The 25,316-nt window shown below is 39.0% G+C and overlaps 1 protein-coding gene and 2 non-coding genes across 4 annotated transcripts; all 3 read right to left on the minus strand.

The window, feature by feature from the left end:
* Positions 1–6,621: 6,621 nt before the first annotated feature.
* RPL21 (ribosomal protein L21) lies at positions 6,622–12,795 on the minus strand. 2 transcript variants are annotated; one of them, XM_004435278.3, is made up of 6 exons: positions 12,628–12,795; positions 10,253–10,331; positions 9,892–9,953; positions 9,198–9,310; positions 8,148–8,298; positions 6,622–7,946 (listed from the first exon to the last, which is right to left on the minus strand). In XM_004435278.3, the coding sequence occupies exons 2-6, from the start codon at positions 10,317–10,319 to the stop codon at positions 7,857–7,859; spliced, it is 483 nt and encodes a 160-aa protein (XP_004435335.1). In that variant the 5' UTR covers positions 10,320–10,331; positions 12,628–12,795; the 3' UTR covers positions 6,622–7,856. The 2 variants fall into 2 exon arrangements, with proteins under 2 accessions (XP_004435335.1, XP_087292399.1); XM_087436273.1 differs by lacking the exon at positions 12,628–12,795 and adding an exon at positions 12,380–12,398.
* LOC147916187 (small nucleolar RNA SNORA27) lies at positions 9,026–9,153 on the minus strand. Its single transcript, XR_015553535.1, has one exon. It is a non-coding gene; the product is annotated as a small nucleolar RNA SNORA27 (small nucleolar RNA).
* Positions 9,424–9,494, minus strand: LOC147916188 (small nucleolar RNA SNORD102). Its single transcript, XR_015553530.1, has one exon. It is a non-coding gene; the product is annotated as a small nucleolar RNA SNORD102 (small nucleolar RNA).
* Positions 12,796–25,316: the final 12,521 nt, after the last annotated feature.

Genomic DNA, 25,316 nt, shown 5'->3' on the forward strand with positions numbered 1-25,316 from the left:
GGAAAGTCCTTTGTACTTGCAAATACACAGATAATCCATGACCTTTTAATGCACACAATGTTACTGAACTGTAGAATTATAAATAGCCTTGCCTAAATCGTTGCTGCTTGTGTTCTATTTTGGAATTCTTTGTGTCTAGAGTTATGTAAAATTGTGGTGCAACCAATACAACACAGGCATGCTGAAGTGGTTTTAAAAACATAATAGAAATGCGTGGGCACAGATATGGATACACAAATCTGTGGGTGTTGAGAATGAGTGTGAAGGGCAAAATTTGGTAATACGCAAACAATATCAGGCTTGGGAAGTTAACCCTTTACCAGCCAAATAAGCTTGATTTCTAGCCCTCAGGTAAAACTTTGCGAAGGGTCCTCCTCTAGTTCAAGAATGTCCCTCCTACCAGCATCCATCACCCAACATCAACTACCTGTATATCTGAATCCTGGTGACTCAAGAGACTCTGCCTTTAGGTACTTTCCCCAGAATAGGAATTATGCTTCTGTCCTCTACCAGCTCCCTACTTTGTTTCAACAGTCAAAATTATTGAAAATCTACTGTCTGTTAAGGCTCCATTAAATGCTGGTATAGAATGCAAAGAACAGCTAACTTTTGATTATCAAACATTTATTGAGAGGACAACAAAGTAAAAGAGACTCCTGCCTGCCTTCACAAACATACCCACAGTGAACTTAATTATCATTCATAAATTACTACTGAGTTTACAAAAAAATTCTCAAATATTATCTTAATTCTTCCTTAATCTTAATCCTGTGAAATGGGTAAAATATCTTCTAAATTGAGGTTGAGACAAGTTTAGTAACGTATCCAAAGTCACAGAGCCATTCAGCAGTGAACACCCCAACCACTCTGATTTCAGGAAGTCTTGGCACTTTCCACCAGTGTAGAGAGCAGGACTGAGAACACTGTGGTCATATAAACGGAATGACAAAGCACGTTGGGGTGTGAACTCCAACAGAGCTGCAGCACGTCGGGGTGTGAACTCCAACAGAGCTGCCACAGGAATTACATCGGAACGGGGAGGGGGGCGGATGTGGTGCTGTAAATCAGGGAAAACTACAGGGAGAAATGAAATGACCTGGTCACTGAGCATGAGTAACATTTGATAGTTGGAAACATGGCTAGGGGGATGGCATATCAAATGGAGGGAACAGCATGAGCAAAATGATGAAGGTCAGAAGTATATGGCAAGTTTGGGGAGCTATGAGTAGTCTCAAAGATTAGAACAATGTGGTGGATGACCCACCCAAAAGGTTGAGGACCAGACTGTGGATAGCAATGAATGACATGCTACGGAATTTTTCTGGAGGTTATGGAGGTTACGGAAAGCCACCGAACAGTTCTTGAGCAGGGGAGCCCCTACTATATGCAACAGTGTCAGTGCTAGGAGCATACCAAAGAACAGGATATGGTCTCCGCTCCCAGGGATCTTCAGACTGTTTACTTATTCATCTCCCATGAGCAATTAATCTGAACCTCTTCTTTTTCATGAGCAAAAATTCCAGTGGACTTGAGCTAAGCCATCATCTCTTTATGGAGATAGTAAAGAGTATCCCAGCACATTTCTTTTCCAATCCAAATGATTTCCATAAGTCCTAGTCTTGCTAGGAAAGTAGGTATGAGAGCATGTTCTCTGTGCTTTTTCTATTTGGGGCTTTGTGAGACGGCCTGTCAGTTGCTCCTCACCACATACACTTTTGCTGTTTGAAAAGAATCACAATACAGAACCTTGGGCTGCTTATTCACTCCTCTATACATTTTCCATCTCAGAAATATGCTGCCTGTTATTCATAATCAAGCAACTTGTCTAAAGATTCTGTGAAGGTTTCTTGCATGAATACCAATTTTTTTCCCTTTAAGTGGGGCTGGGATGAAGGAATATGCTATAAACACTCATATTCCATACAAATCAAATTCAGTTTTAAATTATTTCTTGTGCTCAAAAAAGAATAAATCTACCTCGTTTACATTTTAGCAACTGTTTATATTTTAGCATTTTTTCCATGCTACTACAGAGAAAATGCTAATCTACCCTAGTGGAAATATAGAAGAGTTATGAAACCGGGTTTTTTTGCCACAACATTCAGAAAAAAACTTCAAAAAGAGTGTGATGTATTTTATTCAACCCTTGGGACTGAGTTCAACTGAACAAAAATAGAAGGCCTTAAAAGATACCTGGCTAGATCAGAAGAGAGAGAACCAAAAGTTCAAGGAGCCATGCAGCCTCATTGACAGTCATGGCTCTTACTAAGAACAGGGTGAAAAGTTTTACAGTTAGAAGATTTTTCTTGATTTTCATCGACAAGAAAACGGAATTTTATATAGTAAGGGATTAATTTATAAATTCACAATCTGTGATGGTTACTCATTATTTAAAAGAACCTGCATTTCAAGGCAGGCACATAATTTTATCAGCACACACACATTACTCAAAGCTCAGGGATTTCCATTTAATTCATCTCTCCGCTAATAAAACCTTCCAAGTTAATCTGTATATTTGCAGGACATCCAGATGGAGCTGCCCAAGAGGGAATTAGAAATACAGATCTAGGGCCGGCCCAGCGGCTTAGCGGTTAAGTGCGCGCGCTCCACTACTGGCGGCCTGGGTTCGGATCCTGGGCGCGTACCGGCACACCGTTCTCCTGCCATGCTGAGACCACATCCCACATACAGCAACTAGAAGGATGTGCAACTATGACACACAACTATCTATGGGCTTTGAGGGAAAAAAAAGGAGGGGGATTGGAAATAGACCTCAGCTCAGAGCTGGTCTTCCTCAGCAAAAAGAGGAGGATTAGCATGGATGTTAGCTCAGGGCTGATCTTCCTCACAAAAAAAGAAAGAAAGAAAGAAAGAAATACGGATCTAGAGCTTCAGAGAAAGTGAGCTCTGAAATTTGAGTCTCAAGTATATTAGAGATGGCTAAAGACATAGATTAGTGGTTCTCAAACTTGAGCTCGAATCTCAATCATCCAGAGTGCCTGTTCAAGAGTGCTGAGGCCCACCCCCAGAATATCTGATACAGTAGGCCTGGGGTAGGTGTGCATTTTTAACAAGTTCCCAGATGTTGATGCTGCTAGCTGGAGAACCATACTTTGAGAACCACTGGCTTTAGATCACCCAGAAAGAATTCTAGAAAAAGAGACTGACAGACATGGAACATCAAGGAGCCAGAATGAGGAGGCGGGAGGGAGGGAGTCAGATAGGTAGAAGAACCTGGATCAAGTATGATGGCAGAAGCCTCTGCAAGAGAAAAAATTTGTTGGCTCTGTCAAACATTAGGGAGACAAAGTCAAATTGAAAAGAAGTCTAAATCTAATTAGCAAGTGTTTGGCAACCTTTGAGAATACAGTTTCATCAGAATTGTGGAGGGAGAAGCCAGATCTGCAATGGGAGACTGGGAAATTAAGCTATGCAAGGGACGAGGAAGGCAGAGGAAAAGCTGCTTGTTTAATGTGCTGGTTTTCACCAGTCTGTAGGCTGAAGTCAAGGAAGCAGCAAGTGGAAAGAGTCAAGAATACGAGAGACCAGGAATAATCAGTGAAACAAGAGGGCAGAAACAAGAGCCTGGTTAACACCAACTCTCTCACCTCTGCTGTCCTTTTACACTCCTTGATGCCTTCTTTTGCCTTGTTTTACATGGGCCTTCGGGTCTCACTGCTCCTCCTAGATTGTAACTTCCTTTACAGAGTTTCTCTCTCCTTCCCCAGTACAGTGGGTAGAGTAGGTAACAGTAAATATCCTCTAACTTAACAGAATATAGAAATACAAATTGATAAAAACTCAGACCCCACCAACAAAACATATACTGGGTAGCAGCAAGTACTATAAAGAAAAAACAGAACGAGGAAGAAGTTTGCTTATTTTTACAGAACATTAAGGGACGACAGTCTTGGTAAAACCACAGGAGAGACTGAATAAAGAAAGGGGACAAACCATGGGGTTCTTCCGTCTGTTCCAGATAGAGGAAACATCAAGTACAAAAGTGTACTTGGCACATTGGAGGCACAGCAAGCAGGCTGGTGTAATTGAATCTGACTTTGGGGCTGGAAGTGGTACAAGATGAGGGTCAGAAAGGTAGGCAAAGGCCAAATGACGTAGAGCTCTGAATGAGCATAAAGGCATTTTAGCATTTGGAGGTCAGAAAGACAGTAAGATCCCGCAGACTGCAGAGGTAAAAAGGAAACCAGGAAAGTGTTCCAGAAGCTAACTGAAGCCAAACTCTGTAATAAAAAAATGCAACATTTTCTCCCACCAAATTAGCAAAGACTAAATTTAAATAATCAATGCTGATGAGGGTGCTGAGACAAGCATTTTCACACACTCATGAGTACAAACTGGTACAATCATTCAGGAATCTGGAGACATTTTTAACGCAGTGCTGGACATGTTGAGAAAACCTATCTTTAAAGATTAATCCAAAGTACCAAAGAAAGCTTTATGCACATTCATAGTATCACCATTGATGGTGTTTTAGAAAACTGCTGCACCACACCTCAGATGGAAGAGTTTCCATTTTCTGATTATCTGCTCTAAGGATAACTCTCCTAAGCCAGTTGTTTGCAGTCCTTCCTTTTCTCCACGTTCAGTTTTACCTCCTGAACTGAGGTATACACCCCCATTTCCTTTGTGACAAGTCACAATTACATGTCCTTTTATCTGATCATGGTTAAATATGGAATCACAGACTTCAAGTGCACAAGGAACCTCTAGGAATCATTTGGTTGAATCCCTATCTACATCCATGTAGATGATTCCCTTATTTTACAGAGGCAACAGGAAGCGAGTTAACAAGACTTGCTGGAAAGTGAACCAAGAAATGTCTGAGGTCTTGATCTTTCCACATCACGTGGGGGATTTAATAATCACAATTACTCATGAGCAAAAGGGTTATTAGCCCTCAAAATTCAGAAACACTACAGTTTTGTAAAGTCCATACGAAAATAAGATTGAACATAAAGTAGAATGAAGATGTCTATTAAAAAGCAGTGCATGGGCCGGCCCCATGGCTTAGCAGTTAAGTGCTCGCGCTCCGCTGCTGGCGGCCCGGGTTCAATCCCGGGCGCGCACCGACACACCGCTTCTCCGGCCATGCTGAGGCCGCGTCCCACATACAGCAACTAGAAGGATGTGCAGCTATGACATACAACTATCTACTGGGGCTTTGGGGGAAAAAAATAAATAAATAAAATTATTAAAAAAAAAAAAAAAACAGCAGTGCTTTTCGGGGCCGGCCTGGTGTAGTGGTAAAGCGCGAGCGCTCCACTTCAGCAGCCCGGGGCTCGCAGCTTCAGATCCCGGGCATGGAATGACGTACTGCTTGTAAAGCCATGCTGTGGCGGCATCCCATATAAAGTAGAGGAAGAGGGGCACAGCTGTTAGGCCAGGGCCAATCTTGCTCAGCAAAAAGAAGAGTGGCAACGGATGTTAGCTCAGGGTTAATCTTCCTCACAAAAAGATAAATAAATAAAAAAAATAAAAAGCAGTGCTTTTCTCATTAATTCAAAGAACATTTATTGAATGCTTATGTGCCAGGTACTAGGAGTGCAAAGTTTAATAAGACAGTCCCTAACCTCAAGCCTAGTGGGAAAGACAGAAGTTTTTAATAATTACCAACACCATAAGAGAAGCAAACACACCCGTCAGGGGAACAAAGAACTGGGGGATTTTATTCCATCAACCCAAACCAAAAATAATCTCTCGCCTCTCTGATTCCAAGCACTCTCAGTCCTCTCCTTAAAATATTTGTAGTATCAGAGGTTCACCTATGACACTCAAAGTAAGTGAAGAACAAGCAGGAATTCACCAACTGAACAAAGTGTAGGTATTTCAGGGAAAGGCAAATGCCCGTGCAAAGGAACCGGGGTAAGAAAGAACAGCTCCAATAAACGAATTTTTCCTAATAGCTAGAGCATCACATAGGAAATCAGTAGCAGGAAATGAGGTGAAAACAGTTTCGTAGGAACCAGACTACAAAGGGTCACATATACCCTGAAAAACTAATTAGGCGTTACAGATTTGCTGGCTCTCCAATATTCCTGTCAGATGTGGAGAAAACTGCAAAGTTCTCCATTAGCAAGATTATGAAATAAAAGCTAGCAGTTACTGAATACTCACCATGTAACACCTTGCTGTGTTTTATATCGACTCTCCCTGAATCTTTACAACCACCCTTTTAGCAGAGGCACTTTCATTACCCTTTTCATAGATTTAAGAGAACTGAGTGACACATAGGTAAAGCAATTTCCAACAAAGGAACAGGACCAGTAAGTGTGACCAGCAAGCCTTAAATCTGTTCCAGTAATTTAAAGAAATGAAAATACGACTAAAGGAGCAGGGATGGAAAAAAGAAGTGACTATGAAAGATAGTCAGGAAATAAATATCAGGAAATAAATATTTAAAATATGCAAAGTGAGGGACATGTAAGAGTTTAAAATGACTTCAACTGGGTGCATAGTGGTGCCATCAACTAAGACTCCAGAACAGGAATGCCAACTGATGCAGTATATAAGGTCTTCCTTGTTGCTTTCTGCGGTGGTGGTAAATGATAAATTCTGTTGACCAATAGAATCACGTTTTAAGCACAACTCTACCACTAGATGTGAATCTTTAAGGGCAGTTAATAACCATCATTTATTGAGTTACGTTAGGCATTCACTGAGATTCAAAATCAGGTTTGCTGGATTCCAATTCAGACATATAACCATCATACTTTACTACAGAAAACCAAAGGCCACTAACACTGGGTTTTACCCATTCACATTACAGGATTTACTAAAGTTATAAAAATAGGTTCTTGTCCTCAAGTCTAGTTAGTGGGGATGGAATACTCTGAGAAGTCCAAGGTTTCCATTTCAAATAAACTGATACTACTGTTACAGGTATCAGAGAATACTGAAGGCAGCCAGGATGGGATGTAATCAATTCTCTTTTGGATACGCTGAATTTGAGATATGTTTGTCACATCCAAGTAAAAATATCCAGGAAGCAAGAGAATCACCTGAATGTGCTCCAATAATACCAAGTAGCTTTAAAATGTACCCACAAATATGAGACAATATAGCACCAGTGATTCAGATCTGATTATGGAGCCAGACTGCCTGGGTTTGAATCTTTGCCTAACACTTCGCACCTATAACCTTGGGCAAGTTAACTGTGCCTTAGCTTCTTCTTACGTAAAATAGGCAGAACAGTTTTTATTCCAAGTTTTTTATGAGTAAATTATGTGAAGTGCTTAGAATGCCACACAACACATTAACTGCCATATAAATGTTTACCCTTGATTGAAATAAAGATATTCTAGTTTCAGATGATCACAAACACTTGTTTTCTGAGCCCTGTTCCATGAAAGGCTGAAGCAACACAGAACTGGGATGTTAACTCACAAAGGACAGGGTGCTTTAAACAATGTATTTTTAAGTAGTAGGCCTCAAAGGCAAGTTCCAGATTCTTTAAACACAGCTACTTATGATACAATCATGAGTAATCAAGTTTCCCTGAGCTTAACTGGAATGCAACAGATAATCTTTCATTTATTTTTTAAATTCTTTTTTTATAGCAATTTAGAGATTACTTTCAAACTAGTATATTTTATAAATAATATCTGGCAGTTTCCTAACCAATTGAGTATATTCTTTGTTGCACAATAAACCACCCCACACCTTTCATCAAGAAAAAAAAAACCCATAAATTTGAATAGTAAAGACATCACCCAATGAATTAGGACGCAATTATTAAGTTTGCTTTAAACATTTCTTTGGGGGAAGGGACACCACACTTATACTCAATTAAGAGAAACGTTTTTACAGTGCGGGAGTCTTTTATTTTTTTTCACCTATCATGCCATGAATTCATAGGGAATGGGTTCCAGCAGCTCAGGCTCCTTTCCATTGGTTCTCACGAAGTGTGCTTCTCTGGGTGGAGCAGGCTAATGAATAAAAAAAAGGCAAGGGAATCACTATGTAAAGTACTGTAACTCAATTTCAAAGTGTTTTCAGAACCAATGAAATAATATATACTCAATTCTTTAACTTCATTAACTTTCATATAAAAGTAAAGCATCCCTGAAAAAGAGTTTTATTTCAAGTTCCTAAGATCAATACCAAGAAACCCTCTGTCAAGCACTCACCTGGCGCTTCAGCTGAACCCAAGTACCCTTCTCTTTGGCTTCCTTCTTTTTCTGATCATTTTCCTTCACTCGTTTCAGGAAGCTATCTCGGCTCTTAGAGTGCTTAATATGCTCAATACGTACATTAATTCTCTTGGCAAGAATCTTGCCCCTGAAGAGAGCAGAAACTCTTATAAATGCTTCATCAAAAATATAACCAAAATTCAGAAAACTCTTGGCAGTTTCATTTATTAAATAAACCCTGAACTTTTTTTTTTACTGAGGAAGATTCGCCCTGAGCTAACATCTGTGCCAATCTTCCTCTATTTTGTATGTGTGGCCACCACAGCGAGTGGTGTAGGTCCATGCCCAGGAACCAACCCCGGGCTGCCCACCGAAGCAGAGCACAGTGAACTTAACCACTAGACCATGGTGCCAGCCCCTAAACCATGAACCTCTCACCCATAGAGAGAATAAATCAACAAGGTGATGGCTATGTTAGAATCATTTATTAATCTTACTGGAAGAGGCATTGAGGCAAACATCTCCACTGTTAAGCTCTTTTTTTTTTTTTGCTGAGGAAGATTCGCCCCGAAGCTAACATCTGCACCAATCTTCCTCTATATTGTATGTGGGTCCACGCCCACAGCATGCCTGCTTATGAGTAGTGTAGGTCCTTGCCTGGGAACCAAACCCAAGCCGCCGAAGTGGAGCGCAGTGATCTTAACCACTTGGCCATGCGGCTGGCCCTAAGCTCTCTCTTCTGATGACATGACACACAAATACTAAATAATTTAACCAAAATCAGACTGCTAATAAGTTTATAAAACTTTTTATACTCTGAAAACCCGAACTGCTTAATACCAAATCCCCTAAGACTTTCCAGTAAGTCTATTTCAATTTGTTTCCTCTGACAGGATACAAGACAAACACTCAGTTTGCTTGAGTTTTAAAAGGATATTTTCCTTTGCCCCACTTGAATGACCAATAAAGACATAAGTCCAATTGGCAAAGTGAAAAGGGGGTGTGAGGAAATACTGATCAACCACAAAGAACTATCACATTACTTACTTAACTTGCTTGTTTACAACAATGCCAACAGCATGCTGGGTGACATTGTACACTCTTCCAGTTTTACCATGGTAACATTTGTGGGGCATTCCTTTTTGAACAGTGCCCATTCCCTGTGAAAAAAGGAGATAAATGTTATGCCAGCAATTTCCCCTTCCTTTTAAACCCTGATTTTTATTAAAGTAACTAAGATGTTCTAAGATTTTTTCTTTTAAACGGCAACTCAAGCTTTCAGAGCCGGTGAAATTTGTTTTTCACGTTGCTTTAAGCAATCAAAAAGGCAATCATCATGAAGCTCGAAAGTGCCAAACACATTCAGATACTGGTCACTAAAGAACACAGCTTTTAACAGTAATCTCCATCTCCATCAATAATTACATTTTGCACTAAGGTATTCGATTCCTTTTCACCTCAACTCCTATGATTTTTTTCCCCTAGCTATTAACAAGTAATGAGAAAAAGTTCAGACTCAAGAACAGCACTTTTAATAACTGTTTTCTGAAAGTAAAATTAAATTAACCATCCTATACTCTTATGAGCTCTTATTCAGGCAACAGATTTTTCCCCATTGAGGACAACAAGGAGCCAGCAGATGCAATATACACTTGTAATTAAATTCCAATATTAGAGTAAATCTAACTTTTCTAGGTTGTAATGTTATTCTGTAGGTTATTTCTCCGATTTTATAATTTACCTTGATGTCTACAATATCACCTTTCTTGTAGATTCGCATATATGTGGCCAAAGGAACAACTCCTGTCAAAAAAAAATCAGTATCAGTATCAAGATTAAAGTCTAGAGTGAAAGAAATATATAACCTTACTAGCTTTCAACACACATCACCTTTGACAGTTATGTATATTTTAAAATCTTGCTCGTTGACAATCTAAGAACTACTATATAAAATTCATGCCTTGTATTTATTACAAAATAAGTTAGATGTTGGTTAATTAATGCAATTTATCAAGAACACATTATATGAAACACAACACATACATATTAATAAAACACAAATGCATGCTATGCTTGCTCTCGAGGAGGGTAAATCTACTTACCATGTTTTCTAAAAGGCCTAGAGAACATATAGCGGGTGCCTCTCCTCTTTCCCTTTGTGTTGGTCATTTTGGCAAATTACTGAAACCAGAAAGCATAACACAGTCAAATACAATTGCAAAATTTATATTTGCCCCTTTATCCAAAAAACTTGTAATTTCAAATGCTTATATTTCAGTAGCAATATCAGAATTAGGGAACAATATAAAAGGTGGCTGGCTCACCAATCAATATTTCTTATAAAAGGTAAAAAAAAATCCATCATTTTAGCAAGTAAGATCTTTGCCAAAACTACCCAAGTGCTGTAACATTAAAATTCCTAAGCAGCAGAACTGGATTTTAAAACCCAAACCAGTACTTTCTCGATTAAAATATAAAAACACGACAGACTTCTACCACGCTATTATCTGTAGAACCCAGTCTAGAATGCCCAAGGTGCTGGAATTACTAGCTAGAAGATAATTTATTGTTGGAAAACATGACAAAACTCAGCCTTGCATTTTTACATGGTGGATTAAACCTCTTACAAGCTAATTTTTTGTGACATTATTTCTCCCATACGGCATCTATTAACTGTCAAAAACCTATGACTAGAGAGATTCTAATTGTTAACTCAATTGTTTACTAGGAAATATAAGGGGAAAAAACAGGGTTTATAATCACTGACTTAATTTTGACATAGGTTCTGCCACTTACTTGCTGGGGAGACCTACGTTTAAACCCCGATCCTCATCTGTAAAATGGGGTTAATGCTTTTATAATTAAATGAAGTAATGTCTACAAAGCACTCACCAATTCCTAGCACAGATAAAGTATTTAACAGCAAATGGTAGTTAATTTATCATTATCTAAGAATTCACCTATGAGCATTTAGAATTGAACCTTTCACTTTGTTTCCCAAAAGGTCAAAACAATGGGTTTGACTGCTTCAGGTCATTCACCAGCAGATTCACCAATGCCTGCAATTACTCCTACCACAAGGCAAGACATACCAAAGTGAGGCTTAACTTTTTCACTACTCTAACGTAAATGGGTCTCAACTTATTAACATTACTCCTTAATCTTAAAGAAAAGGGACTCCAATGTACCTTTTTCATGTAACTCGTTTGGCAAGGAGACACAATGTTTCACCTAACCCATCAAAGCCAAAGCACTGTTATTAAGAATGCTTCCTTTAGTTTTAAAAAAGGCAACTAATCATCTATTAAGGGCCAAGTACCGTTTTAATTCCCAAAATCTCTACGTATGTATTAAGTTCACATAAACTTGTGTTAAGTTCATACCCAAGGAGAGATGCTCTGCGGGTCCAAGTCACTTTATGGAGTCGCAAAGTGGCAGAATCAGTAACCGAAGTCGTTTCTGACTCCAGAGCCCATGCTCCTTCCACCAGACCCACTTTCCCGAATAAGAAATCCATTTTACACCAAGATCAAATACACATAAAACTGAATGCATTGTTTAAAACAATACTTAAGTGAGAAACAATGATGCTTTAGCTTCTATAACAGTACCAAAAATGGGCCCCATTATGGGATGCAACCTGCAGCACGCTCAACTCTGATAGCTGGCTAAATATCTACAAACTAAACAAAAAGATAAGAAACTAAGATTAAGTGATTATTCAATAACTTTTCCCCTAAACTTCCAGATCAGACACACAGCTAATCGAGAATGCCAGCGTCAGTACACACTGCCCTAGCGTTAACAATACCTGTGGCAAACCTAAAGCACTTCCCCTCGTCCAACTACGACGCGGGGCTGAAAAAAACCACCGAAAATCACTTCACGCCTTAACGATAAGTGGGTCTGGGGTTCCTACAGGTCGACTCAGTGGGCACCCACCCCGTCCTCTGATCGCGAGCCCGGGCTTTCACACACATCCAGGCCTCCCCGGAGGTTGAGGCCGACGCCTGGTTGTGAGCCCGTTCCCACTACCCCGAAGTCCGCACCCAACACCATTACAAGTTTACGTTTCAGGTGAGAAGCAAAAATGCCACCCTGGAAGGAGTTCGAAAAGCATAAGGCCACGCGGCCCCACAGAGCCAGTCCGAGAGCCCGGGATACCGGGGCTGAAGCCGTGAGAACACAGGAAAGACGAATCCTTCCCAGAATGACCGGAGTCGTCTCACCCCACTGACTCGGTCTCGTTTTTCTCAAGCCTGTCGCCCCGCAGGGCCGCGGCATCGCAACTGGTCCGCAGCCCCCGGCCCGGCGCACCGCTCCCAGTCTGAATGGACAGAGCTCTACCATCCAGGCCAATGGGCCCCAAACAGCCGAGACAGTTTCTCTAAGGCCCCAACACACGGCCTCCGCGGCCAGAAGGTCACGACTCGAGTCTCTGGGACGAGGGGCACCGGGAGCCACGCGCGAGGCCTACCTGGAAGATGGCGGTTCCGGCCGAAAAGAAAGAGGCGGGGCTGCGGCGCGCGCCTTACAAGGGCCTGCGGGCTGCCCGCCGCACTGCCTGAAAGAAACGCCAGCCGAAAGCGGCTCTTCCGGGGAAGGAGATCGTCCCTAAAAACAAGGAGAGCCTGTGAGGATATTTTCTTTTCTTGCGACAAAGAGACAATCGACCAATACAAGCTGATACTTGGATCTTGCCAGACAGCCCAGAAAAGGGCCTTCAAGGGCGTCAAACAGGACGCTGACGACCCGAGCGTGCCGACGTCCGCCCCTGCGTCTGAGGCTACGCCGGAAGCGGTCGTGTGTCTGCGTCTCCGGGCGTCAGGGAGCGGGTGGTCCTACGGCGTCTGATCGTTTGCTGGTGCTCGTAACTGGCGCGTCTGTAGAAATGATTACGTGGGTACAAAAGTCAAGCTGTAGTGAAGCAAGTATACTGTCCAGTTTGTATGTCTTTCAAAAGTTTTTTCCTCCAGTGCGTCAAGACATACCACGCGCTTGCTGGTAGGTGCGTGAATGTTACAACTACTTAGGGAAATAATCTGGCAAAATTTGCTAAAACTGAAAATTTTCAAATACTACATTCTAGCATTCCGCTAAGTATATATCTTACAGAAACTTTGATATGTAGACAAGGATGTACAAAACAGCACTGTGAGTAGAAGCCAAAAATTGGGAACATCCATCCGTAAAAGAATAAAGACATTATGGGATACTCACGGTGGAATATTATATGCCAGCAAGTCAAGACTGAAATAAATATGAAGCAAAAGAAGGAAGTTATTGAGTATACATAGTATGACAATTTATATGCAAATAAGTTTAGAACATGCAAAACAATACTGTATATTGCATAGGTATATATGCATATGTAGTGCAAGTAGTGGAGAAATACCTGCAAGGGAATGAAAATCAAATTTAGAAGAGTGGTCATGTCTGGGAGGAAGGAGACTATAAAGAAAGAGGTATAAGGGAGGCTTTAACTGTCTTGACCGTTTTTAAAATGGGTAATGAATATGTGAGAGGTCATTGGTTGATTCATTATACTTTTTATTATGTATTATTTTCTCAATAGAGTTTTTTTTAGGGTAGTTTTAGATTTATAAGGAAATTTTGGGAAAATAGTATAGAGAACTTCCATATACCTGGCACCCAGTTTCCCCTGTTATTAACATCTTAACATTTTTATGGTACATTTGTAACAACTAATGAACCAATACTGTACATTATTGTTAACTAAAGTTCATAATTCAATCACATTTCCTTAATTTTTACCTAATATCTTTTTTCTGTTCCACGATACTCTCTAAGATACCATCTTCCATGTAGTTATGTCTCCTTATGCTGTGGCAGTTTCTCAGACTTTCCTTGTTTTTGATGACCTTGATGGTTTTGAGGAGTACTGGTCAGGTATTTTGTAGGATACCCCAACATTAGAATTTGTCTGATGTTTTCCTCATGAATGTATGTGTTATTTTTATAATGCATTTTCTGAAAATCTAAAAATCTAAAAAAACTAAGCAACAAAAATCTTAACCTGTTTGAATTTAAATAACATTATCCCATTGATTTTGAAATTTGCATTTCTTTGACTCACTCCTCTGATTTATCAGGACTTGCAATTTCTAAAAACTGCGTAGGCTCCAAAAGTTTGAATTTATACATCCCGTGACCACAGTCTCTAGCCCTTAAGCTCACTTGCTCAAGAACGTGAAGAGGAGTAAGGATTCAGTCTTCATCAATTCCTTTAATACATGACTCCTCCACCTTCACTATAACAATTAGCCCCCTTTGGCTTCTGTGTTCTTCTTTACCCAGCTTAATTTCCGGTAGTTCATCGTTACATCATTCCCTTTCAACTACCTCAAGTCATTCTTCCTTTCATATCACTCTCCTAGCAAATGTACATCCTTGGATAAATGCAGCCTCTGCCTTCTCCATGATGGTGTCTCCACAGCTGAGCATTATGGAAGAAAATCTTGCAAATAGGCCATCTGGTGTGATTATAAACTAGTCATCCTATTCTTGGGCTATATTTTTTTGCACACAAACATGTTTTTTTCACCACATAGAGTGTTTTTAAATTAAGATATGTTACATAAAAATAAAGATTTCTGGCCTTTGTTGAAAAATCAGAAGATTTGGGAACTTAGGGCTGATAGTCTTGGCGGCAGCAATCCAGTGGCTACCCCCTTTAGATTGGGAATGTATTCTTGAGTTTCATGTCCACTCAGTCTGCTTCAGTTGTTTACCTGACTTGCACCTGTCATAAATTCATGATCAGCCATTCTCAAACAGGTCCTCAGTGGCACCTCGCATCCCCACTACAGTTTCAGAGTGAGTTTGCTTACCTACTCTCCGTAAAGACCATTTCACATTTTTTCTTCGATTATCAAGTTTCCCATCCGTTCTCTCCACCTTTCTTTGAGCTGATGATTGCCTAATTTTTTTATCAGTGTACAGATGTGCTCTGGTCTTTCCACCTAAATCCCACAAGCCTCTCCTTCCTGGTCCTACTTGACCCGTATACCCTTCTATCTACTGCCCCTTGTTTTCTTCCATCAGACTTTTAAAAAAAGAATCATGTGAAATTACTGGTTTTTTATATCAAAAATTGTCACATTTCAGCTGACACTTTGTATGGTTTAACCAAATACATGAACACTATCATCTCTTCCTCATCTCCCTTTCTGTTTTCTGTTTAATGTGACTTTTGTCCCAATCGTGCCACTAAAACTGCTCTTGGCCAATGTCATCGACTACTTCCATGTTGCCAAAACCAAAAGCCATTCCCTGTTCTTTCTTAATCTCTCGGAAGCCTTAGACTCTGGCCGGCCGCTCCTTCTTCCTTGAAACACTACCCTTTCTGACCACTACACAGACTATTTTGTTGGTTTTCCCTTCTCTCCCTGTCCTCTAAATAAGGACAAGGAACTCGTTCAGGACTTGGAACTAGTTCCCCTGCTCTTCTCTTTCTACACTCTCTTCCTAGGTAATTCCATTTACAGCTATAATTTTAAATGTCATCTCTCTTCTGCTTACTACCAGGTTTATTTCTCTAATTCAGGCCTCTCCTCAAAACTTCTGTTCAGCCTGACATCTGTTCTTGGATACCCTTTAGCATCTCAAAGTTAACATGTCCAAAATAAAACTTGATTTCCAGTCCCAAACCTGTTTTTGCTCCATTATTTCCCATGTCAGTAAGTGGCATAAGCCAGAAACCTTGGTTTTGTCTTTAAGTTTTCCCTTGCACCCTCCATATCCAATCTGTCAGCAAATTTAATCGCTGTTCACTTGCAAAATATATCTCCAGATGGCCTACCTATTTCCATCTCTATGGCCACCTCTAGTGGAATCTCTCACCTGAACCAGCAATGGCCTCATTAAGGTCACTTTTTTCTCTGTTGCATCAGCTCTATCCTTTTTTTACATAGTAGGCAGAGTGATCTTTTAAAACTGTAAAGCTAATTATATCACACCCTTGCTTAAAGCCCTCCAAAGACTTTCTATTGCTCTTATAATAAAATCCAGACTCCTTCCCTTGGTTTACGGGGTCCTGCATAAGCCGGTTCTTGCCTTTCTTTTCAGGTTCACTTGCTTCCTCCCTCAGTTCACTGTATCTACCACTGCCTTCCCTACTCCCATAACCAGGCAAGCTCTTTCTAGCCTCGTGGGCTTTATGCATGCTGTTCCCTTTGCCTTTCAAATGGATCATTCTTTCTCACTGTCTTACTTTCTAAATATGTATGTTGCTTTATATATCTAAATAGCTAGGAATTTAATAAGATGTTTTAATTATAGAGCAAATGCAAACTCCTGTGACCAAAGTATTTACAGTTTCTTCTATTTCAGTTAATTTTTTAAAAAAAAACTTTGTCATAGCAAAATTTTAATTCTAAGTCAATTTTTTTGTTTTTTAGCATATTCTGTTATTTATCTCAGTCATCAGTTGGTCTGGGCTAAGTGTAACCAAAATGGTATTACTATTATCCTACAAAAAGCATAATTAAGAAAATAAAAATAATAGTATACCAAAATGAATTCCAAAATTAAATACATTCTTGCTGTGGCCAGCCATTTTAGACTTTGTACGTTGTTCTTAATGACTTAATGTAAATAACCTAACCCCAGTATGGTGTATATATGTGTGTTTGTATACATATATATGTATATATGCACTTATACATATGTGTATGTGTATGTATATATTATAGAGAGAGAGATTTTTTTTTTTGGTGAGAAAGATTGTCCCTGAGCTAACATCTGTGCCAGTCTTCCTCTATTTTGTATGTAGGACACCGCCACAGCATGGCTTGATGAGTGGTGTGTAGGTCCACACCTGGGATCCGAACCCACAAACCCCGGGCCGCAAAATCGGAGTGTGCAAACTTAACCACTACACCACCGGGCTGGCCCCGAGAGAGATTTTTAAAAATATATGCACTAAAATGCACAGATCCTAAGTGTACAATTGCATGATTTTTGACTGATGTATACAACCTTGTAACCAATATCCCCAGTCAAGATATAGAACATTGCTATCTCCATGGAAAGTTCCCTGAGGTTCCTTTCTAGCCAGTTCCCTCCCCCATGAGAACCATCCAATATTCTGATTTCTATAACCATAGATTGGTTTTGCCTATTCTTCTTAAGTTTCGTATAAATGGTAGTGCACTCTTTTTTGTTTGGCTCTTTTTGTTCAGCTTAATGTTTATGAGATTCAATCATATTGTTGCTGTACCAGTAGTTCAATTCATTTTTATTGCTAAGTAGTATTCCACTATATGAATATACCACAATTTATTTGTAGTCTCCTCTTGATGGAAATTTGAGTTGTTTATGATTTTTTGCTACTATGAATAAAGCTGTCATAAATATTTTTGTGAATATGTTTTCATTTCTTTTGCGTGAATATCTAGGATTAGCATTGCTTGATCATAAAGTAGGTGTATGTCTATCTTCATAAAAAATTACCAAATGGTTTTCCAAAGTGAACCCCCATTTTATTTATTTAGCATTTTCCTCTGGAAAGAGTAAGGCATCTATTTTTATTACAGGCTTTCATTTTTTCTTCTCAGATTGTTTATAGAAGTATCATACCACCTTCCTTTTAACGTAATAGCTCTTGACCTGTAACCTCAACACAAAGTTGTAATAAAAATTAGTCACTTATGAGTCATGAATACATTTCCTAGAAATTATACTATAGAGGGGCCAACCCTGTGGCGTAGTGGTTAAGTTCAGCACGCTCTGCTTTGGTGCCCTAGGTTCATGAGTTTGGATTCCAGGCACAAACCTATGCCACTCATCAACCATGCTGTGGCGGCGACCCACATATAAAGTGGAAGAAGATTGGCACAGATGTTAGCTCAAGGCTAGTCTTCCTTAAGCAGAAAAAGAGGAGGATTGGCAACAGATGTTAGCTCAGGGCTAATCTTGCTCAGCAAAAAAAAAAAATACTATAGAAAAAATGCAGAGGGAGACAGACTACATTTAAAAAGAAAGAAACGGTGATGTCCAACATTTTCTCCTACAAAAAATATTTTAAAAAATCTCGGATCGGGGCCGGCCCCGTGGTGTAGCGGTTAAGTGCTCGCGCTCCGCTGCTGGTGGCCCAGGTTCGGATCCCGGGCACGCACTGACACACTGCTTGTCAGGCCATGCTGTGGCGGCATCCCATGTAAAGTAGAGGAAGATGGGCACCGATGTTAGCCCAGGGCCAGTCTTCCTCAGCAAAAAAAGAGGAGGATAGGCGTGGATGTTAGGTCAGGGCTGATCTTCCTCACCAAAAAAAAAAAATCTCGGATCATGTATTTTCACTGTAGGACACTATCTATGATACTTTCTTTCCAGTAACGGTTAAGAGAATAGGCTTTAGAAGCCTCCAGGGTTTGAATCCCTGCTCTGCTTTTAACCAGCTGTGTAATCTTGACCAAGTTATTTACCGTCTTTGAGCCTCAGTCTCTTCATCTATAAAATGGAGCTAATAATGCTATTTATTTCTTGGGTTGAGGAGGGGATAACATGTAAAGCTCTTAGCACCATGCCTAATAAAGCTTGTAAGCACAATGCTTAGTTCAATATATATTAATTATTTGTTATTTTTTTATTAAACTAAAAGAACACTTTACCCATTTCTACCCCCGTACCCCTGCCTCTGGCAACCACCAATCTATTCTCTGTATCTAGGAGCTTGGTTTTATATATATATATATATATATATATATATATATGTATAAATTTTTTAGATTCCACATATAAGAGAGATCATATAGTATTTATCTTTCTCTGACTGTTTCACTTAGCATAATGCTGAGGTCCATCCATGCTGTTGCAAATGGCAAGATTTTGGTTTTTTTCATGGCTGGATAATATTCCATTGTGTATATGTATACCACATTTTCTTTATCCATTCATCCATCAGTGGACACTTAGCTTGTTTCTATATCTTGGCTATTGTAAATAATGCTGCAATGAATGTGTGGGTGCAGATATCTTTTTGAGTTAGTGTTTTCGTTTTCTTTGGATAAGTATCCAGAAGTGAAATTGCTAGATCATGTGGTAGTTCTTTTTTAATTTTTTGAGAAACATCCATACTGTTTTCCATAGTGGCTGCACCAATTTATATTCCTACCAACAGTGCACAACGGTTCCCTTTTCTTTACATCCTCACCAACAGTTGTTATTTCTTGTCTTTTGATAATAGCCATTCTAACAAATGTGAGGTGATATCTCATTGTGGTTTTGATTTGCATTTCCTTGCTGATTAATGATGTAGAGCATCTTTTCATGTACCTATTGGCCATCTGTATGTCGTCTTTGGAAAAATGTCTATTTAGATCTTCTGCCCATTTTTCAATCAGATTGGGCTTTTTAGCTATTGAGTTGTATGAGTTCTTTATATATTTTGGATATTAGTACGTTATCAGGTATATGATTTGCAAATATTTTCTCCCATTCTGTAGTTGGCTTTTCATTTTCTTGATGGTTCCTTTGCTGCACAGAAGCTTTTTAGTTTAATGTAGCCCCACTAGTTTATTTTTGCTTTTGCTGCTTTTGTTTCTGGTGTCAGATTCAAAAAGTCGTTGCCAAGACCTATGTCAAGGAGCTTACTACCTATGTTTTCCTCTAGGAGTTTTATGGTTTCAAGTCTTAGGTACAAGTCTTTAATCCATTTTTAGTTGATTTTTTGTATATGGTGTAAGATAGGGGTCCAGTTTCATTCTTTTGCACATGGATGTCCAGTTTTCCTCACATTTTTTGAAGAGACTATCCTTTCCCCATTGTATATTCTTGGCTCCTTTGTCATAAATTAATTGACTATATATGTGTGCATTTATTTCTGGGCTCTCTATTCTGTTCCATTGATCTATGTGTCTGTTTTTATGCCAATACCATAATGTTAATTACTACAGCTTTGTAGTATAGTTTGAAATCAGGAAGTGTGATGCCTCCAGCTTTGTTCTTTCTCAAGATTCAGGGTCTTTTGTGGTTCCATACAAATTTTAGGATCGTTTGTTCTATTTCTATGAAAGATGTCATTGGAATTTTTATGGGAATTGCATTGAATCTGTATATTGCTTTGGGTAGTATGGATATTGTAGCAATCTTAATTCTTCCAATCCATGAGCACAGAATACCTTTCCATTTACTTGTGTCTTCTTTAATTTCTTTCATTAATGTCTTACAGTTTTCAATATACAGGTCTTGCACCTCCTTGGTTAAATTTGTTCCTAGGTATTTTATTCTTTTTGATGCAATTGTAAATGGGATTGTTTTCTTAATTTCTCTTTCTGATATCAGAAAGTGTATATCAGAAAGTGTCATTATTAGTGTATAGAAATGCAACAGATTTTTGTGTATTGATATTCTATCCTGCAACTTTACTGAATTTGTTTATTAGTTCTAACTTTTAAAATAAGTTTGTGTCACTAGCTCCATTGTACACATCTGAAAACCAAAGTGGTTCCCTGAGTTTCTAATGGTCAATTTGTCTGCAGTTTGAGATCATTAATGTAAAGAGAATAAGAAAAGCATTGAAACTTAAAAAGAAATGTGAAGTAAATTAAATGTAGAACGTGAAAAACTCAAAATTCATTCAATATTTATTAGCATCTAAATTCAATCAGGTACTGTACTGAGTGATGAGACTATAAAAATGAGTAAAACATGATCCTTGCTCTCAAGGACTCCACAAAGAATTTGGTGGAATAGCAAGGTGAGCACATTACAACATTCCAAGTGGTATAACAGAGGACCCTGAGTGTGAGCGGTGTGGGGGCTCCATGGACGATGCCCCTGCACTGAGCTCAGAGGAAAGGAGTGGAAGAGAGAAGAACCCCTGGACAAAAGAGGACGCTTCAGAGAGGAGGCGGAACTTGCTGAGAATAACACTCTGACCAGAGAATAAGTCGTAAGGGTATTTTAGGCAGAAAGTATTTTAGTTTATGTAAAGACGTAGAGATGGATAACAACTTTAAAAACTAGAGAAATGAAAGTCATCCCATAGCTTTAGAAAATAAGATCAACAAATGAACAGAAATGTGACGTTAAAATGAAGCAAATTTATAATTTTGTACCAGGCTTGAGTAAAATACTAAACAGAATGCATAACTTTTGGTCATTAAGTTTAATTCACATCTCTATTCCCGATTTTGTGTTTTCTCCTATGAAGGGATTTTAAATTATATGTTTTGTTTTATTTTTGGTTTTTAGAAGACATTGGCAGGTTAACTCCAGCAGGACAAATTTTCCAAGCTAGGAGGGAACAAGGATCTGCCCTCTGCATGTGAGGCTCTAGTTGGGGTCTGTGTTTGAGTATCGGTCAACTCCGTTTGATTTGCCCTTTGTCTTGGTAGATTGGCAGGAGAACAGTTTCAAATAAGAAGTGATTAGGAGTTTCTAGTGTGGAAAGTATATAATGAGAATTCTTGTCTCCAGGAAAATGTCACTGTAATGATAGCTAAGGTAACTAGGGTAGAAATACTATTAATAATTGAAAAACATATAGTGAATAATAATTACGTAAAATCACCTTTTTTCCATCAAAATTTTCATTTGAGATCCTGAGAAGCAGGAAAAAATGAACAAGATAAAATCTGTTTTTTAATCAAGCAAGGAAAAGATTACACTCTTCCAGAATTTGCTTCTCTACCTGAAAACCCTGAAGCATCAACAGGCTTGTGACCATGTGGTTGGACATTCAAACTGAATTGCAACCCCCTAACCGAGGAACTCATTGTCTGCATCCAGATTTTTCTGTTCCTGAATCCTGCTTCTTGTTCCAGCTTGTAAAATATCTTCAACTGCCCTATACTTTAAGGCCAGTGCAACGTGAGGAAGAACCTAATCAAATATCAGAAATGATCAGACAGGAAAAGTGTTGAAGTGAGAGTTGGGGAAGCCGTTGCAGTGATTTATGGAGGCCCAGTTATGTTAGTAAAGCACAACTTGGAAATGTGGAAACAGATACAATTAGTGTTTTGTAGTAGGTAGTAAGCATCTAGTAGGCTGTTGGGCTTGTAATAAATTCAAGGAGACCAATTGGTTTGTTGGGGTCAACAATCCTTGCTGTTAATGATTATGTTAGTTTTTCTAGGTAACACCATCACTTGGAGCTATCCACATCTCTTCCTGGCAAACTTTACTTTTTTGTGAAGAAGGAAGAGTTTCACTCTCTGATCCCACACACTTGCTTCATAATGATTTAGATGAGGGCTGACAAATAAATTTCATGTCTGTTGTTAGCCCTGATTGATTGATCAATCAATTGATGGCTACCAGGACGTGAGTTGAGAAGTTTCTGAGGCCAATTCCAGGCTCACTGAAAATTAAAGATTATTAATGCCTAATGGGAGCTCACTGGGGAGAAAAGACCTCTACATGCCGTATTTTTGTTACCTCTGAGATACCCAGTAGTAAAAAAAAGTAATTTCACTGATAGAGGCAAAGGCCTGCACAGATATGGAAACAGGCTAGGAGATGGCATGGGGGTGTGGTTAATCATGGGGGGGTGGGAGTACTCTGGAAGAAAGGTCCCTGAATCAAAGCTAGTAAGAAAGAAGATCTCTATTTCCACCATGGGGAGAAAAACATGGGTTTTGGAGTCTGACAGACTAGGTTCCAACTCTATGTTCTGTCACTTCCTATAGGCCAGTTTCTTTGTCCTTGAAATGGAGGCACAAATACAGAAGAGGGGCTTGAATTTATAGTACCACATGAGATAAAGAATGTGGAACATCTTTCCCGTTTTGTGCAGCATTGGCACCTAGTAGGTACAAAGCATGTCGTCTCCCTTGTCTTTCTTTGCAGCTTCTCTTTTTATAGTCCAGGTATTATCCAGATCTGGTCTGTGGACCCTTGGGTTTCTCTGAGACCTTTGCAAGGGATGTGTGAAGTCAAAACTATTTTCATAACAATGCTAAGACATTATTTGCCTTTTTCACTGTATTGACATTTCTCTGATGATGCAAAAGCAATAATGGGAAAGACAACCTAGTGCCTTACCATGAATCATGGCAGAGGCAACAAATTGTACTGGTCATTACAGTCATGGGTCACTTAACTACGAGGATACCTTCTGAGAAATGTGTCATTAGGCAGTTTCGTCGTTGTGCAAACATCATAGAGTATACTTAGACAAACGTAGATTGTATAGCCACCTAGGCTGTATGGTACTAATCTTATGGGACCCCTGTTGTATATGTAGTCCATCGTTGACCAAAACATCGTTATATGGCACAGGACTGTGCCGTATTTTTCACCACCATGCACTCACAGTTGAGACAGGAGGAAAAAAAAAAAAAAAGGGCCAGGTCACTTAAGAATATGCTTAGTAAGGGGATAAAAATCGTTAATTTTATTTAATCTCCATCCTTGAGAGCACATCTTTTTAATAAATTGTATGTGACAAAATGAGAGGTATGCATAAGACACTTGTGCTGTATAACTAGTGTGATGGTTGTCTGGAGGGAAAACTCTTGTTCTGTTGTTTGATTGAAAACTGAGCTAACTACCACCTTTTCCCACTGAACATTATTTTTACTTGAGAGAACAACAGGCAAACTGTGATTATTCAGTTGGGTATTGGGCAGATATTTTCTGAAAAATGAACTAAACCAGACTACTGCTACATCAAGGAAAACAACTGATGGTGTTTGTTGCCAATGAAAATTTGAGCTTTTAAGTAAAAATTAGAATTTTAGAAAACTTGTATTCATCACTGTGAGCTTGACAGCTCTCTACAATTTAAATACTTTTCTGATGGGGTCATTGGTAATAGGAACAAATGTGGTTTTATATCATATAATTAAATGTATCAACATTTGGGTTATCTGCATAACTGAGTGAACCATGTTTTCAAATGTCCTACACATAGTGTTACACAATAAGGAAGGAGAAAAGATCATTTGAAGTGTAAAATAGACCAATAGATTTTAAGGTAATGGTATGAAAACTTCACTGATAGCATTTCAGATTTCACATTGCAACTACTCTTTAAAAATCTGCCACTTTTTGGGTGTTGGTGTAGTATCAAATAAAAATAGCCATAATTACCTGAAAAAGTTATTAAAATACTCCTTCCTTTTGTAACGTACTCTGTGAGGCTAGTTTTTCTTCATATACTTCAACCAAATAGCATATGGTGACAGACTCAATGCAGAAGCAGGTATGAGTCTTCAATTGAGCTAGACATTAAGGATATTGCAAAAATGTAAAATAATGCCACACTTCTTGCTATTTTTTTTGGAAAATATAGTTATTTGTCATAAAAACATGTTATTTATGTTAACATGTAGTACAGTTTTTATTATTTTTATATAAATTAATGACCTAAAAATTCTTCATTTTAATTTCTAATATAGTAAATATTGATAGATAAAACCCACATAAACAAAAGTTCTCACTGGTCATCAGTAATTTTTAAGAGCTAAAGAGTCCTGAGATTTTAAAGAGTCCTGAGACCAAAAAGCTTAAGAGCACTGTCCTAGTCACCTACCTCTGCTGCTGCTGGGTGTGTTTGACTCCCAGAGGAGAGCCCAGGATGTCACCCCAGTGCCTGACGTAATCTCCATTTGTAGCAGACTTTGACTGTTACGCAATTTGAATGAATCCCAGGTCAAAATATGCATGTTCCCATAGTGAGCTTGCTTCTGCTAAGTTATTCAGGAACATGGGTGCGTGGGATTGTTTCCATTTTGCTTTGTGAATTCTAGACAAGTCACAGTACAACTTTGCTGAATTTCCTTGAACTGAGGGTCTTGGATTTTTATTCTGTAGTTAGGCTGACTTTGCTTCCGTGTTATTCTATCATATCCTTCGATTTCCAGTGAAACTGCTTATTAGTCAAACAGGTCAAATTTTGTGGAAAAATCAGATAGGGAACTAGCACTTGATTATGCTTGTTAAAATTTACCTTGGAGACACTTCAAAAAGAAACCCACAAAAGTTTTCTCAAAACAGTCTTTCTGGTTGTCAAATGAAATAGGTGAGCAAATAGGTCCTATGAGAAGATTCAAAATTTTTGCTGACCAGCACAGTGTCCTGTCTCTACCTCTGAGCCATCATTCAGGTACTTGGCTGTAATCTGATGGAGTAAGAAGAATCTGTGGTTGAAATATTTTGACTACAGTACTTGCAGACAAAAGACTAAAGCCTTTTTAGCCA

This window comes from Ceratotherium simum, chromosome 10, assembly GCF_057802395.1.
Source record: "Ceratotherium simum simum isolate JZ-2026a chromosome 10, ASM5780239v1, whole genome shotgun sequence".
Classification (NCBI taxonomy): Eukaryota; Metazoa; Chordata; class Mammalia; order Perissodactyla; family Rhinocerotidae; genus Ceratotherium; species Ceratotherium simum.